The sequence below is a fragment of the Mchenga conophoros genome, linkage group LG15 (genome assembly GCF_057382185.1).
Source record: "Mchenga conophoros isolate Kocher_MC1m ecotype Shallow Benthic linkage group LG15, M_conophoros_male_GT1.1, whole genome shotgun sequence".
Classification (NCBI taxonomy): Eukaryota; Metazoa; Chordata; class Actinopteri; order Cichliformes; family Cichlidae; genus Mchenga; species Mchenga conophoros.
In genome coordinates, this window is record NC_140540.1 from 1362017 (window position 1) to 1377390 (window position 15374).

The 15374-nt window shown below is 44.8% G+C and overlaps 1 protein-coding gene across 7 annotated transcripts in view; it reads right to left on the reverse strand.

The window, feature by feature from the left end:
• fam49a (family with sequence similarity 49 member A) overlaps positions 1-15374 on the reverse strand; it is a 32269-nt gene that overhangs the window by 4391 nt on the left and 12504 nt on the right. For 2 of the 7 annotated variants that reach the window (XM_085246585.1, XM_085246589.1), the window contains exons 2-8: positions 7734-7789; positions 3121-3200; positions 1689-1810; positions 832-937; positions 601-737; positions 382-459; positions 51-167 (exon numbers count right to left, since the gene is read on the reverse strand). In XM_085246585.1, coding sequence (XP_085102711.1) covers positions 51-167; positions 382-459; positions 601-737; positions 832-937; positions 1689-1810; positions 3121-3193 — 633 coding nt within the window. In that variant the 5' untranslated portion in view covers positions 3194-3200; positions 7734-7789. Of the gene's footprint in view, positions 1-50; positions 168-381; positions 460-600; positions 738-831; positions 938-1579; positions 1811-3120; positions 3201-3491; positions 3572-7733; positions 7790-15374 lie in introns of those variants that run through there. The other 5 variants (XM_085246587.1, XM_085246590.1, XM_085246588.1 and 2 more) reach the window with 4 other exon arrangements.

A 15374-nucleotide genomic window follows, 5' to 3' on the forward strand; every position in this document is an offset into this window, starting at 1 on the left:
AATGCATCATCAAAGCCAGGAGGAACTCGCCGGCTGTGTTAGACTCGTACCTCTGTCACAAAGCTTGTGGTTGCATTGCTGAGTGTTTTCAGCATGGGCGTGGCCTCCGCGTAGAACAGAGACATCCTGTTGGCCATCTCGTTGTTGACTTCATTCTCTATGTCCAGCTGTGGGTGCAGAAATAACCACGAGGCTTCAGGTTTATTCCCACTGCTGAGCAGAAACAAGCGCCCTACTCTGCCAACATCAGGCTGCCAGGTTTAGATGAAAAAACTAATCTGATCAGTTTGTTCTCGTCCTGACTCCTCCCTCTTTTAGACAGAGTACGTCCTCCAGACACAAATCTGACTAAAACAGGAAAAGATTTTTCCCCAGACTCACGTTCATGTTGTTTATCTGGTTTCTGCTGATGGTCCTTCTGTAGTAGCTGAAGTCGTTCTGGATGGCAGGATTCCTCATCTACGGCAAAACAAAGAGACAGTCATCATTTCGCCATCACACACGCACACGTTTGATAAAGCCGTGCAGTACAACACACGAGGTATCGGGATAAGGCTGACTGTGTGTGCGTCTGAGTTTAGCTCGAGTGTTTCCACAGACCTTGAGCTCATCAAAGCGCAGAGTGAAGTGGAGGATCTCAGCGAACTGTTTGGCCAGCGCCTGCTCCCTCTCCAGGTGCTGAGTGGGCGTGAGGGGCGGACACGTCAGGGACTCCAACAAACTCTGCAGAGCCTTCTCTGTACACACAAACACACACAATCTTAAATGTGATGAGAAATTTGACTTTAACGTAACCTGTTCAGTAACAGAAAGGAGGCGTTTGTTCAGCACCTAGTTTGAGGGAGAAGCTGTAAAACCTCTTGAGTTTGATGACCAGCGGGCAGACGGAGTTCCACGCCTTCTCCTGCAGGCTGTGATCGCTGGGGTTTTGGATCGCCTGGAACCAAAGAAACACTCGTCAACCGTCACACGCATCCCAACAGCACGGAGCGACGCACACAGATCTAAAATGGTAAACAGGGCTTTCTGTATGATAACAGAAGCATTCGCAGCAGTTTGAGCCGTGTGGTGGCAGCCGTCTCTCCACTTGCTGTCGCTGTAAAGAGGAAACAGTTACACTTAAGTAAAAGTCCATTATTATTACAGCTTTATATATTTTTCCATGTATGCAGTTCTTCTGTACCACAGACTATTGAAGTCAAAGTGAACAACAGCAAAGCTGCCCCCTCCAGGCGACTGATTACAGTCAGAATTTGCATGAAGGACTTGACTTGCAGCTCATTCTGTGCAGCTGATTGAATTCACAGTCAGCTGTTTAGTAACGAGCTTCTGCAAACGTTGTGGGTCGGCTGTGAGCTCGGTTACTGAAGGAGAGCAGGAAAAGGCCATAACTTTGATGTCAGTGATCACTGGGACTGTGCATCCATACTGCATGCACAGCACACTACTGTGACTAAAGTCTGCTTCAAGTGTAATGTGATTACAATAAGCCAAGAACAGTGAGGAGTAGAAATGCTCCCACAACACAGCTGAAGCTGTCGCGAACTTGCATCAGTCCGACATCGTAACTCGCTCACACGGTTTGGGAGTTAGTGACGGGACAGCTGCCATGTTTGGCATTACGGAACGAATCCAGAGATTTCCACTCAGGATTCTTCGCCATGCCGTGTCTCTGCGCTTCTCCTTACATCTCTGATCTCCTGGCCAGCCCCTTTGTACGACTGCAGGCCACCCAGGATGCTCTCAGACTCCTGGAGGACTGAATTCACCTGGTTCCACACCTCACGCTCTCCGTCTGTCGGCTGTGCATCTAAACACAAACATATATCAGAACACAAGCCAACAAATGACACTCTTGTATAATTACAGACAAACTTCAGTGGATTCTTTCCATATTGATGTGAAACCGTGTTAGTTAATGAAAGCTAGCACCGAGTGCAGGAAACGAGCATGCTCGCTGAACGCGTTCGCTGCTTGAAATGGGGAAACCCGACAAAACAAAAACGTTCAGCAGCACGACTCGAGTGAGGGACATCACTTCAGACAATACAACTGAGCTCTTTTACAGTCAAACCAAAAACTGCCTTTAATGGTTTTAACTGCAAAAAGCCAAATCACTGCAGTGAAAAGCACTAAACTGGCTCCATCGTCTTCCAGCACCTCGGACCGAATGCACGCGGCAGCCTCGAGCTTCAAACGAGGCCACATTTACGCCAATAACACACAAACGTATCTGAATATGGCAGCTCACATTAAGGCAGATATTTTGAATATTTGACTGTAAAAGATGAGAGATGGGCAGAGTGTGTGTGGGGGTCAAAGGTCAGTGTGCCTGCACAGGGTCATCCAAAGCGTGCCGTAGCTTGTACGTGCTCGAGCGACAGCCGTGACTGACTGAAACAAATATCAGGTCTAAGGTACGTACGAGCTCACCGGCTCTTAGTCTCCTGCTGCATGCATATTTATGACACCATGACCCCTGCTTCTTCATCTCAGCTCTGGCTGCTCAGTTGTAAAAACGTGTGAGGTAATGCAAACTCTCCAAGCCTAGCCAGACCCGTCTAAGACTCAGAATAGAGAGCTGGTTATCATGACCACAGAGAGTCTAAATATAGAGCAGCGCTGACATTAAAACTCTGTCTGCGCTGCTTTGCATTTCAAAAACCTTCCACTCCTATCATTTCCTCTCTGCTGAATAAACAAAGCCTGGGGTTGGCTACAGCGTGCGAGCTGCTGAAATGCCACTGTGGAGGCGTAGTGTGTGTGTGTGTGTGTGTGTGTAAACATTATGTTTACATTATGTCACATTTGGGTGCATGAAATGTATCACAAACACAAAGAGGTGCATGCGGACGAGTTAGTAAAAGCAGACGGCAAAGGTCAAGGGTCAGATCCATTCCTCTTCTGCTTGGCACACAAAGAAAAGAGTTCCTATTCTAAAGCAGGGCTGAAATTAATCATGAATTTTAATAACATTAGAAATTCAATGGAGGAAGGTTCACAGCGGCTGAACAGTCTGACCCCTGACCAGCCGGAGCGGCTACAGAGAGGCTAAAGGGACGACTGGTTGAGGGGAAAGGAGAGCGTGGGAGCAAGAGGACAGGCAGAAGCTGCGCTCACTTTCAAAATCAAGGAAAAAGTTTGGCCCCTGTTCAAACTCTGTGCACGTGAGCACTTTTAATAGATTCCCCATTTGGTTTCTGCAAGAGAGAGAAAGGAGAAAGAAAGGAGGAAGAGCATGTGTGATGTTAAAGAGCCACCGAAAAAAGGGAGAAAAGAAAGTTTTTGATTAGCGACGGGCGATCAGAGGCGATGCTGCGGGAGGTCGCGACCGAGCCAAGAGGGGGGCGAGGAAAAAAGAGGAGAGAATAAGAGGACGCCTTCACAGTTTGGTCATTGAGAGCAGAGGCTGACGGAGAGAGAAGAAAGAGCAGAGCAGGCTACACCTCCTTCTCCATCCAGCTTTTGTCCCACTGCCCCGCCACACTTACTTTCAAAGTCCAGGAAAAAGTGTGGATAGTTCTCTATTTCCCTTGTTAGGACTTTTAGCAGGTTACCCATTCCAGCAAACCTGATGGTTAAAAAGAGTCGTCACCATAACAGATAGCAGTACATACAGTTTCCCAAAAACACGTTCAGTGTGGCTGATTTCAGACCAGGAGCTGGATATTAAATGATGCTGCCTTACAGCAGCGCCCTGAAGACCAACCAGGCCTTTTAATTAACTACCTGCAGTGAAAACTTTCTAAACAGACAAAACTATCAATCAAACGTTTACAAAATAAAATCAAATATTTGCTCTTAGTCAAGTTCTTTTTGTTTTTAATGCCCTTTCTCTTCTTCTTCCTGATTGGCTGCCCCTCGCAAACAAAAGATTCAAATACAAGGTGGGTGGAGTCAGCTAAGCTTAAAGTCTGCGCTCTTGGCTCACGTATACGCCGACTTCATTGCTTGAAGGTTTGGCTATGTTTACTGTACCATGCGCAGGGTGGGAAAAACTTATTGTCCTTTTATTTTCTAAATTGAATCCTTGCTGCCGACCTTTCCGTCCATCATCCCTTTGACAGAAATGAAACCAACCACGCACCAAGCTTTGATAGCTGATCTGAAAATGCAGACCTTTCTTTTGGATTCAGGCGTCTCTGAAATCAGCCAAATGCAGAGTCCTAAATTACAGTTACACTCTATAAAGCTTTTATTGGAGGCAAAGGGCAGCAATTTCCTGGGAAAAGTCTCCCTCCCCCAGCTATGACGGGTGGTCACAAACTCTGTAATCACAGTGGGCCTAAACCTACAGCAGCATAACGTCAGGAACGCACAGAGATGCAGATAGGAACAGTGTAACCCTGTTTATTTTTAAAAAACTGAATTAGCTGCTGCAAAAATGATTTTAAAGTCTGTGTTAGTATATTTGGCACACTTGCATTTTTACACAGTAAAGATAAACACGAGTCTTCTTTTCTCACACATTAACAGCCAACTTCCCTCGACTTAAGCCAGAGAGTGAAGTGGCAACAATAGAGACTCTGTGCAGCAGCGTGCACATGATAGTCACACTGCATTTCTCTGCACAGCCTCCAGCAAGCTGTCCGCTATTTTTCAACCGTGGTAGTCGCTGCACATCCTGCGCTCGTCATAAATTCAGATATAACTGTGTGCATAATAACAGGCTGCATACTGTTCCTACAGCCTTTGATTGGGAGGAAATTATATACCTTAAAAACACATCAGATTATTAAATTCATGCAGAGCAGTCAGACTCGGGGTTGCACCAGCAGGGGGCAGTGTTGACGTATGCCTACATTCACTAACTACTGTGACGTGTCATGCTGGTACATGTGCTGCTGTGCAAGCCTTATTTGTTCAGGGCAGACTCTAACCTGTGGCTACGAGTCCGCAGCTGCTTCATCTGCAGCAAGACTCCACCTCCCCACCCCTCAGGTACCATTAAAACTGACAGCTGACTTTAAGACTGCGAAGAGTACTTTTCCCCTCTGAGATAAAACGGTCCAGTCAAGTACATTTGTGGTTGTTTTCATTTTGTGTGCACTGGGAATAAAAGATGATCAAACATTTAAGAAACAACCACGTGGTCTAAAGTCGTCATGCATCACTGTGATCGGTACCTCTCTGAAGTCTTTGCACTACGAGTCGCTTCAGTTCCTTGGCTCAAAGCTGAGCCTACCGCACATGTTTGGGGATTTGACCTGTTGCTGCATCTCCCTGACATTCTGCAGCACCTGGCTGCCACACTGTTACACGCTCTCGTGCACTGTTACACGCTCTCGTGCACTGTTACACGCTCTCGTGCACTGTTACACGCTCTCCTTCCTAAACTACACCAGCTCACTTTTAACGGCCTACAGAGAGCGATTCATGCATGTGCACCTACTCACACAGCCAGTCAATCACTTTATCTACAGTACAGCTATAATAAAGGTGACCTCATTTAAAGTTTTATTCTATTGTATTAAAAGTTAAATACAACATCATGTATAGTTTTTTTAAACTGTACAAAAACAGGAGAATTATTGGACTTTGTGTTCAATTAAGTAAATATGAGATGATAAAAAACCAGCACACACTGTAGGCGTGAAACCAGTCAAATATCGCTCTCATGATGTCACTGATCTTCTCTGACGATCTGAACGAAACCCAATCAGCGTCCTTTAATGACGCATCTAAATGGGATGTGACCGCGTCACCATTTTATGTTTATGGACCGAATTACACCAGCGAGTGGCAGGTTGCACAACAAAGAGCACGTCTGGGTAATGTTTACTGTCAGATCATTAGGTACAGTTATGGCAGAGGTTGTGTCTCTTAGTTCGAGCTGTTTGGTAACACCTGGTACTACAGGTAGGCCAGTAATACACCAACAGTAGTGTCTGTGCGAGCGTCTTGTTTCACTCGAGACACAAGTGGGAAGAGGGTGGGGGGAGGGGGCTCACAGGTCGAATGTTTACAGCGTGTTTACAGAAATCGTGTTTGGGCCTGTGACGATGCTAGCATTAGCTTCCTAGCTCCCTCCTAGCTAGCTCCCGTTGCCCACAGATGGTGTAAAAGGGTGAGCCGCAGACTGCAGGTCAGAAAATGAAGCCAGTGTGGAGGAAGCTTAAACATGAACTCCATCTGAAGGCTGCTGTCGAGAGCTGAGGTTGAGATGATGGACGTTTATGGTTTTCTGTGTTGACCTTTAAACACCTTTCCAAGAATTGATGGGCTCGGTCACACGTTGTGGGTCACATTAAATAAACAAACAAGTCTATTTTGTAAATATTAATCATACTACGTTTTAAAATGAATGATCATCGGTGGCACGAGAGCACACACCCAACAGCTAAGGACTTGTGGTTGACAAGTAGTCCACCAGCCGGTGAGTACGTGGTTTCACACCCATCTTTACTCATCACATCCTTTTTTTTTTTTCTGCACAACCAAGATGGCGGCGATGGTGGAAACGCTCAGACGCGCGATCGACACCCTGACAAGATGCAGGATCTAAAACTCCACCAGCCATCCTTTAAATACAGTCTATGAGAGGTGTGAGGTATTAACGTGCACATCAGCACGCTTCTTATTACAGTCTGCGCTTCAGGTAACATTACATTCATTTGGTGTTTTGAGCTACTGCAATCAAACTTTGATATAACCGCGACTCCTTTATGTTCCACTTGTTTTAATAAAGGCGGTTTTGTTGTGTTTTTCCTCTTTCAGTGGCAGTTATCGAGTATCTGTGGAAACTCGTGTGAAGAGACGACTCAGTGAAGAATACGCTGAGAGTGGAACTAGAAATCATGAAGTGAGTTCGAGATTAAAGCGGTTTCCCTAAAAGAGAGAAGAAATTAAAAATGCAATTTGTTGAACATAATCTGCATGTCTAAATGGTGAAGCCTGTTGTTCTGTGAGTAGATCTTTTGTGTTAACACATGAGCTACCTTTGTGCTACACGTGCTGCTCTCAGAGACCAAAACTCTGCTGCTCTAATCTCAATTTAAGCATTGCTGCTGCAGTCTGTGCTGCCATCTCAAGGCTATTTAAGCTTTGTAATTAAAGCTAATTCTATGCACTTAAAGCACCAAAATGAGTTCTCTGGTTAAACGACCTCCTCTGCCGTCTGGGGAGTCCCAACCAACACGTGCTCAGAAAGAAAATCCTGATCGGAGCAAACTGGCAACACAAATTATTTGTAGAGTTGGAGCTTTATTCTTTCAAATAAAAAAATGACAGATAAAATAAAAATACTGACAGATATTTCATGGCAGTCTCAAAAACGTACTTTAAACCTACCATGAGCTCACTGGTGATTTTTTCCTTTTTAGATGAATAAATAAATTCAGGCAACAAGTTCGACCCTCAAAAACACAAAAATAAAAAAAGGGAAGTTCCCACTGACAGATGCTACACTCAATTATGAAATTACACAGAGGTGTTTAAAGGAGGCACTGACCCTTTTCAATTTTTCTCTTCTAACTTTGTTCATTGCAAAGTTGCACAGATACCTTTGGAAAACCTGAACGTCCTCCTCAGATCCTGTAACTACCAAACGAAGGTTTGGCTGTAAAGCCCAGAGAACGAGGAGCTTTCTGAGGCTTAACACAACAACCGCGGGCTGATCCCAGCTACCTAAGATCATCTAAACCACAGTGTTGCTGCTGGCTGACGTGTCTTAGCGGCAGCTTGGAGTGCCGACTGTACGAACATGAAGCATGCTGTGGTCATGAGTGATGTACCTTCTCTGGTGGAGGACGTCAGGCTGCGGTTTATATCATCCGCTTTCTTTGTGTCTCTGTAACAACAAGAAAGGGAAAAAAGGACTTAGAGAAAATGACACGACTAATACCAGCGAGGGAAACGCACAGTTCCTCATTAAAAATGCACGTGCAGGTGTGTGTCACTGCGTGCACGTCGCACACCTGCCGACTGAACGGGCAGAGGATCAGCTTTCCACATCAACCAACAAAATAACTCTTTTCTGCTGATGCACACGAGCCTTCAGACAAATACAATCCTCCAGCATCACAAAACACACCTCTGAATTATTCAACACTGAAATCGACACCGCGTCTGTCATATCCAAAGAAAAGCAGCCGATTAGCCCGTCTGCAGGTTACTGAGGTACTGAACATCCTGTGCCGTGCTGCGGCTGCACAATGCTCCAATTCTCTTTAAGGTGGGAGCAGAAAATAAACAGATGGTGCTGTCAACTAGCACAGCGTCCAACCACAAGAAAAGACCAGGATCACCTGGAGCTCAGCGTTCATCTGTGAGAGCTGAGAGCGAATTGTTCCACATTTGAACCTAATATTTGTCACGGCTGTTTCTAAATGTGTACCTCTCATAGTTACACCGCAACAAAGTACTTTTAAATTATGGCGAGGCCTGACTGGAGAGAATTATGCAGCAGCAGTAAAGCTGCGCTGTGGACGGTTACTACATTTTACTACATTTCCTGTTGTGCTTGAAATGTTTGTTTTACGGCCCCACGTGGCTCATCCTGGTCTGACCGGCTGCTTGTGGACTGCTAATCTAGGCAGGAGCAAATATTCATGTGTAAATAATACCCCAGTGTTTGTGTGCAAAGAACTAGAACCTTATTTTTACCTTAATTTAATAATTGCTTAAAAGGGATCAGTTAGGCTTTTTTTATTCTTGAAGTTCATTGGAGCAGCTGTGCAGCTCGAGTCAGTTTAATATCATCCCACGACTGTTCGACGTTTTTCTGATGTGGTTTCACTGCGTTCATCACGCGATGACCTCCAGCTCCAGCTAGCACTCTGCAGGCGAGGGCGAAGTCGCTGGGACGAGAACTGGAACCTCAGAGCATTCAGGGCCATTATTATTGGACGATCATAAGAATTAGTCACTGTACAAATGACACAGTGGGCATCATAAGTTACAGCCTTCACGTGCACACACGCACTAATAAGCTCATGCACGTTTATATGGCAGCGAGGTAATGAACATATAATACATGCATCATGCAAATACTTCCACAGACACCCAAATGTTGGGCTTCTCAAACACTTTTTGTTCAACATAACACTTTTTTGCAGACAATTCATCTATTGCAGAGGTTTGTTGATACAAACGCCACGTTTGTTCTTAGCATCTGATTTTCTGATGATCCGCTAACCCATTAACTTACATAATGTAGACATGTTACCAACTGTCACTGAAACCTTCGCCTGCACTGACTCTGCTTCATCCTCTGTGGAACCTGCACAGCAACAGTGCTGAGAGAAGGGATGCTGCGGATGATTGGGTGGGTGGATGGATGGATGGGTGGGTGCCTCCAGAGACACGAGATGCTCTCCTCGTAAGGGCAGAAAGTGCAACTGTTCCCTGCGGTTGGACACGTGAATGGTCTTTAGATATAATATCACACCCACTTTATACATCAAACTTCCTTCTTTTTCTGCACTTCAGCTTCTTTGAAGTCCTCCTTCCTCTTTGCCCCATGTGTCCGTTTCATTCCCTTTTCCTTCTCTGCTTCTGCTTTCAGTCAAACAGGCAGGATTTCCCCATTTGTGCCCAACTTATCTACACAATGAAATCAAGCACGTTTGCAAAAGTCAGCCAGTACGCACTGCACTAGAATGAAAATAAACGAATTAATAAAATATGCAGCATCAACACTTCACACTTATGCCATTCATACCAGTGTGCAAACCAACAATCTTAAACTACCAGCACATTTATCACAGCACTCAGAGCTGAGCGCCGGTTTATTAGTAAGTCAATAAATCTGTCAATCATCCCGGCAGGTGGTGCAGTCAAACAGTGTGCAGGGAGATGCATGCAGACTTTTCAAAAATAAACATGTTTTTCAGGAAACATCAATCAAGAGCTAGAATGGAATTTTCCAGTGACCTCAGAGGAATAACATGCACAGTAACACACGGGCCGCTGCTGTCCCAAGGTAAGTTACCGAAGGGGGAAAACCAAAACATCTGAGCGCAGTAATGTTGATTTTATCCAACAGATCTGCTGTTAAGAGCACGAAGGTATGAGTGAGGAATGAGATAAGTGAGACAAACTGGTGGAGGAAGCAGGAAGAGAAAAAGGAGAGACTGGCGCAAAGAAACCAAAGCTGTGAGACACAAGCCAAGCAGCCTGCTTATTGCTGCACTAGAAAAGACAATTAATTAGTTTGCTATGAATCGCATTTAAAAAATCGATACTGATGGTCAACGCATCGATGCTTTATGAGGCATCGTTGTGTTTGCTGAGACTCTGGATGTTTAAGCCTGAGAGCAAAATGCTTCCAGAAAGTTCTGTTTGTATTGTAAAACCTCTGCTGAGGGACCTACGTCGCGCCCCTCATACAATAACACTTAGTTTCAGTTCAGTCTTAGTGTTTCTAACAAAAGAAGCTAAAACCAAAAAACCACAAAGAAATTTAAGAAACTGAGGATCACATACAGGGAACATCCTTCCACATGGTTATGAGAGTGATGCAGAAAATGACAGCGCCATTAGTGCTAATGGTTTTACGTGATCTAACATTAAGGTGCATTTTAAATTTAGGCTGCACGCTGGTGTCCAGCTGGACTTGTTTGGTGTGTTGATTCCCAGGACTCATCATCAGCTGTCACTTCAAGTCAGAACACAGGACAGCAAACATCAAAATGATGATTCTAACAAAGTAGCAGCAAAGTCATGAACACGCAGTCGGATTAGTCATCCACACAAACTCCAGTGACTGTAACTTACTGATCATAAAGTCTGCCCATGCTGATCATGTGGCAGCCGTCATCGTTAAGGGAGGTTCGATAAGAACGTGGATTACGCTCATTTCTAACAAACAAGAGGCGAGTGCCACAACACGTCACCTTCCCAGAGTTTATCATCTTATACAGAGGCTCAGTGAGGGTCTTCAGTACGCCTACTGTATAATAACTGAAATAAGTGGTTTTACCTCCATTCCTTCGTCCCCACAAACAAGACAGCAAGTGGGTGGGGTCTGTGCACCTGAGATGACCCTATAAGACAGGGGCGGGGAACTCCAGGCGTCAGAGGCCGGTGACCTGCAGGTTTTAGATCTCACCCTGGGTCAGCACACCTGAATCACATGATGAGGTCATTCCCAGGTCTCTGGAGAACTTCAAGACATGTTGAGGAGGTCATTTAGCCGTTTAAATCAGCTGACACATCTAAAACCTGCAGGACACCGGGACCCTCGAGGCCTGGGGTTGGACACCCCTGCTACAAGAGAGCCCCCCCCCCCTTCTGACATCACACAGCGCAAAGATTAGCAAAAAAGTGCCGTTGTTTTACATCCACAAAGGGGTGGGTGGTAGTACTCGTCTCTGTCAAATATTAATAAGCAAACAAACAAAACAACAACAACAACAAGCAATTATTGAATGACGTGCTTCATCTCTCGAGTGCAGATGTTTTTCCCCTCAGCTTACATGACACTGTCGAAAGAATTGAAGAAATCTGACGTGTCTGAAGAGCAATCGGGGAGTAGAAACGAGCAAAGTCACCCTCCTGCTCTTATGTGAGCTTCATGTACAGACAAGTGCTGGCACCCTCCCTGCATGGACTGGAAAAAACAAACATAAACATGTTAACAGTCTCTTTGTGTGGACAACCACACGTGTGCCTGCATGGGCTCGTCTCACAACCATCCGTTTCCATGGTGACAGCAGAGAAGTGCGTTAAAATAAGAACGACGGACAGCCTGGAGGGGACAGACAGACATGTGGACACGCTTTGTTCTATAAAGGCTACCGGTCAGAAAAGGCGAAGGTGTGTGATGACAGCAGCTGTCACTAACGATGCGAATCTCTGCCAAGAAGGCTGCTTAAAACGGGAGAGCGGCAGTCTGCAGACACATGACGAGAGGAGGGATCACCGGAGAGGGAAGGGTGGATGTAAACAAAAACATGTGAAGAAACAGATTATCACTATCATGACGGCGCCTCAGCGTCGCTGAAGTGGAGCAAACAAAGATTCCTCTTAAAGAGCACAGATCCGTCTGTCTGTGCAACCCTCATAAAACAAGTGCATGCTGGGAAAAAGCAGAGCTACAGACGTCTTTGCTGTTTTCACGTATACAGCATAGAAAGGAATACTGAGAGGCTCCGTCAACGTTTACACAGGAAAACAAAAGACTGCATATCCCACAGTTCACTGGGTTAAACTGACCATAACAGCAGATAAGTCCTTATCAGCTGTGTTTTCACAGTGTGGCCAGCAGTAGATAACCGCTGACCACCCAATAAATCTGCAAACACATAATCTAATGCAAATTTGTCTAACAGCAGTTTCCAAACAAGTGTAAAAAGCTGAAGCCTGTGTAAACACGTCATATCTTGGACTTTATTTATTCAAATTTTAGCGTCTACCTTTGTAAGATAAAAGTCATCTGTTAAAGACATTTTATGCTATTATTCAAATGGAAATGATGTTTCGCTTCCTCCACAGCTGTGATTTACAGCAGGCACCAGGACCTGTTGTTTAGTCATAAGTATACGGACATGTTAAAAGACTCACAAACCCAATCACAGGAAGCTGCACTGACACCACAACTGACTCTCCAAGTAACTCTTTTCTGAGTAACACAGAAAATGTCAGATACGAGTACAAATAGAACATTTGCTTTTCTTTTTTTACCTCTGAAGTGTAGAGATGGAAACGATCAGGATGTCCCGTCTCCTTTGTGCCCAAATCATGCAGCAGAGGCGATGACCCACTTTGGATCAAAACCTTTTGTCTCCTCGCTGCGACGTTGACATTTTCAACAATCAGCACATTTACACGTAGTACTGTCATCACTGAGTGCAGACAGCTGGATGAACAATATAACCAGCATCACTTGTATTTTCTCAGTTAACAACTGCAAACAGTAACGTTTCCCTAAATGAAGACTGCACAGTGAAGCAGGTTCACACATTTTTTATTATTACTCCTGTTTTCTGAGTACTTGGTGATGCTTCTCTCGTGAGTCTCTCATGCTGCAGACGAACTTCAGCTCGACTGACAGCAGCCCCTGAAGCAGGCCTCCACCTGCCGTAGGTTCTGGTTAGAGCAGATCTCCAGCTCAGAGCAGAAGGACCATCACTGACAGCTGGAGTCTGAGTGCGTCTGACCAGAGGATCAGATCCTCTCTTGGGAAGCAGAATGATATTGAGACGACCACCACAGCAAAAAAAAAGCTGGGTTAAAGATAAGGTACTAAGGCTCGCTGTGTGGGTGGGGCCGGACCTTCATTACCCCACCTGGTGATGTTTTGTGAGCACAAACAGGCATGAAATCCAAAATGGCGTGACAGGAGTGAACCAGTAAATCAATTATTTACATGACTGAGCATCATATCCACCACTGGAAAAGCACATTTCCAGCATCACTCCAGGTCACGCAACAAGAGTCGGTGTGCAAATCTGTGAGTAAGCACAAGTCCCACGTGAGACCACGTCGGAAACACGTTTTCCAACCAGGTGATAAATGAAATGCACGTACACGTGTGATAGATGACACAGCAGGCTAAGTTCATGATGTGGAGAGGATGGACGTTCTCTCAGGGTTCAAACAAAGTTCAACGGGCTGGAAGACTACAGCCCTCCCATGAGTAAACGAGTACGTGTGTGTCTGTCTGGAGCGTCTTGCGTCCTTTCTGCATGGCAACAGCCTATGAAAGGGTCACGAATCAGAACGGTGAGCTCTGCCACTGCGGACCTGATTTTGTTCTTTTCCACATTAACTCCATGTTTGTTAGAAACTCACTGGCCTTTGATACCAACTCACCTTCAAAACAGTACAATTAAAAAATGTATTTAGAAATATGTAATTATACATGTTTATAAAAAGCCCCACAGGAGACAGTTTGCATTCACACTAATGCAAACGAGGCCTTTCATTCATCGAGTGCTAACTGTTACACAGGAAACATGTCAGTCTGCTCGGTATGACAGAAAAACCTCAAGTGACGGAGCAGGTGCTGAAGCGTGTGGGAACTGTCTGCAGTTCCTTTGTTCTCATGCACAATTTCATGCGTGTAGCAGCACAATAATCAGCTTTGGTCTTCTGGTAAACAGAGCAGGTCCTCGTCAACATGCTGGTAAAAACAAAAATCTCATGAAATCGCATCATGTTCTGTTTCTTCAAATCACTTCATAACTGAATAATCAGATCAGCACAACATCTACCAACACAATCAGCATGGTTAGCATGCAGCGGTGAGTGCTAACATTATAGACTGATGGTTATTATACGTACAAGTAATATGTGGGGGAGGAGGAAGTGCTGTACTGATGCTGGAAACGGCTCGCTGAACCTGCTCTGCACTCTGTGGAATGTGGTTCCCGTTTGATTCGTCACAGGCTCGTGAGCCGACGACGTTAAACGGGGGAAATATTTTCCTGCACATTAAATGGTGACGCTGGTAAAACATAGAACCTGGAACATCAGCACAGGCTGATAAGATGATCTTCACGTTAAGTAAAAAGAATAAATGGATAAATAAAAATATTTCTAAAAAGCTTGTGGTGCTGTTCAAATAATTCCCAGATGAAGGAAAATGAGCAGCAGCCAAACGCTCGTACACTCTGGCTACGTCTGGGAGATTATCTGCAAGCCGCTCTGGCAAGGAATCAGCCACAGAGCTCTTGTAAGACAACGCAATAAATATCTGTTGAAAAGAAACTTTCCTCTGAATATTGTCTCGATTTGAGCGAACGATGCAGCACGAGACACGTTTTAGGAAAATCTGCCCAAAGTGCTGTTACAGATCAAGAACGAACACATAATAATAAAATAAACACAATAATCCCTTTCCATTATTTTCAGTAGCATGAGGTATTAATTATTATAAATAACCACATCATTACAAATTTATAGCCTAACAAAGTCCAATTAGAAGCTACATTGAAACACATGACAGGGCTGCATGACACGTTAAAGTCTTGGTACTGGTCCTAGAACAGTTTTATTTATACAGCGCCAAATCACAACAGCAGTCGCCTCAAGGACCTTTATACTGTAAGGCCGACCCTACAATAATACATACAGAGAAAAACCCACCAATCATATGACCCCCTATGAGCAGCACTTTGGCGACAGTGGGAAGGAAAAACTTCCTTTTAACAGGAAGAAACCTCCAGCAGAACCAGGCTCAGGGAGGGGCGGGGCCATCTGCCGTGATTGGTTGTAGATATACAACTAAACTTAAGCGAATAGCTTGTGAAAGCACACAAAAGTAAAACCAAAAATAGACAGTGAGTCCTCGGGTATGCTTGCCCACTTGTAAGCACATTAAAGACCAGTTAACCATTTACAAAACAACAGAGCAGTTTCAAGTTTACAATAACCATCCAGACAAACGCTTTCAACCAATGATTGGCCAATTATCTGTAGCGATTAATGAT